This window comes from Capsicum annuum, unplaced genomic scaffold (assembly GCF_002878395.1).
Source record: "Capsicum annuum cultivar UCD-10X-F1 unplaced genomic scaffold, UCD10Xv1.1 ctg3160, whole genome shotgun sequence".
Taxonomy (NCBI): Eukaryota; Viridiplantae; Streptophyta; class Magnoliopsida; order Solanales; family Solanaceae; genus Capsicum; species Capsicum annuum.
Window position 1 is genome coordinate 33222 of NW_025838249.1, and position 1711 is coordinate 34932.

General features: G+C 36.1%; 1 protein-coding gene across 1 annotated transcript in view; it reads left to right on the forward strand.

The window, feature by feature from the left end:
• LOC124891164 overlaps positions 1-1238 on the forward strand; it is a 13559-nt gene extending 12321 nt beyond the window's left edge. Inside the window, exon 2 of the mRNA XM_047402970.1 lies at positions 708-1238. Coding sequence (XP_047258926.1) covers positions 708-1238 — 531 coding nt within the window. The remainder of the gene's footprint in view (positions 1-707) is intronic.
• Positions 1239-1711: the final 473 nt, after the last annotated feature.

The window sequence follows — 1711 nt, forward strand, 5'->3', positions numbered from 1 at the left end:
GAATTGGGTGATCTACCAAATGGATGTTGTTGAATAAAGAGCAAGAACATGAAGATGTTGGACCAAGTCAGCCCATTAAGCTAAGAAAGGCCCAATGTATAGTCCGATATTAATATCAGTAAGAGTAATTAGTTATATTAGTTAACAGTATAAATATAGACTCACTGTACAAAATGATGGTTAAGAGGTTTTACACTTTCTCTCTCTATCAATGATCAATAATCTCTCTTCTTCTCTTAGCTCACAAGTTCTTCTTCTTCTTCTACTTCAACCTTGAAGATCTTGAGTACTAAAGGTACTCTGTTCATGGTATCAAAGCCTAGATCAACGGCCGATGAAAGTTCTTTCTCTGTTCCTTTGTTTCAACGCTACGCATGAAAGTTTCAGGAAATTGGGGATTTGTTGATAAAATCACTCAAATTGCTAAATTCAAGGTTAAATTTCTGCAGGATTGCAAAATTCAATTACTGCATAATCACAACAAAGAATCAATCGGTGTGTTGTGTTTGAAATCACTGTAAGTTTCTCATCAATTTGTCTATATTTGCGTGACCGGAATACCTCTGACTGTGTTGAGAAATTGGAGTAGATAATTGAGTGAAGTGGCTCATACTGGCATTGGAACTATAGATAGTACAACAATAGGAAATGCTAGTATCGCAACAACAGGTCAACAAATAGATTGCAATCATCCACTATTCCTACAGTCGACTGATGTTGGTGGAACATCGATTATTTTGTTTCAATTAAAAGGAAGTGAGAACTACACTGTATGGAGTAAATCCATGCGAATTGCATTGTTGGGAAGGAACAAATTAGGGTTAGTGGATGGTACGTGTAGGAAAGAGTCTATACCAAATAGTCTACGATATAAGTGGGAATGTGTGAATGCTATTGTGTTGTCATGGCTGATGAACTCGGTAGCAAGCAATCTTATAGGAGGTGTTGTTTATACCACAAATGCACAGGCTGTGTGGGAAGATTTAAGAGAAAGGTTTGAAAAAATTGATGGATCTCGAGCATTCAACATTCATCAAGAAATTGCCACATGTAATCAAGGCACTCAATCAGTTTCTATGTACTACACAAATCTTAAAGATCTTTGGGATGAATTTGAGTCTATGATTCCAGCACCTAGTTGCAATTGCGATAAGTCCAAGGAGTTCATCCAATACTTACAAAGACAAAAACTATATCAGTTTTTTATGGGATTGAATGAGTCATACTCTCAAGTATGAAGTCATATTCTATTGTTGAGTCTTTTACCAAGTGTTAATCAAGTGTATGCACTGGTAATGAGTGATGAAAACCAACAAGCTATGTCAGTTATCTCTAATGTAGTTGGTCTGCTTGGTTCTATAGCTAACAAACATCAAGGTTTAGGAGAGGCTGATGATATAGCAATGTATGCAAAGTCTGGTACTGGAAACACAAGGTTTAAAAGGAAATACAATCCTAACTACAATCCTAATGAATTTTGTGATCATTGCAAGTTTAAGGGACACTATAAAGTGGACTGCTATCAATTGATAGGATATGCACTAGATCATCCAAAGTTTGGACAAAAGGAGAAGCATGAGCCTAGATACTATGCTGAAAAACATGAGACAAGAATCAATTCTGACAACAGGTATAAGTTACTGCACACAATGCTGTTATACAAGATTGGTCTCAATCAGGTGAATATGGTCAATATCAGAGTTATAATCAA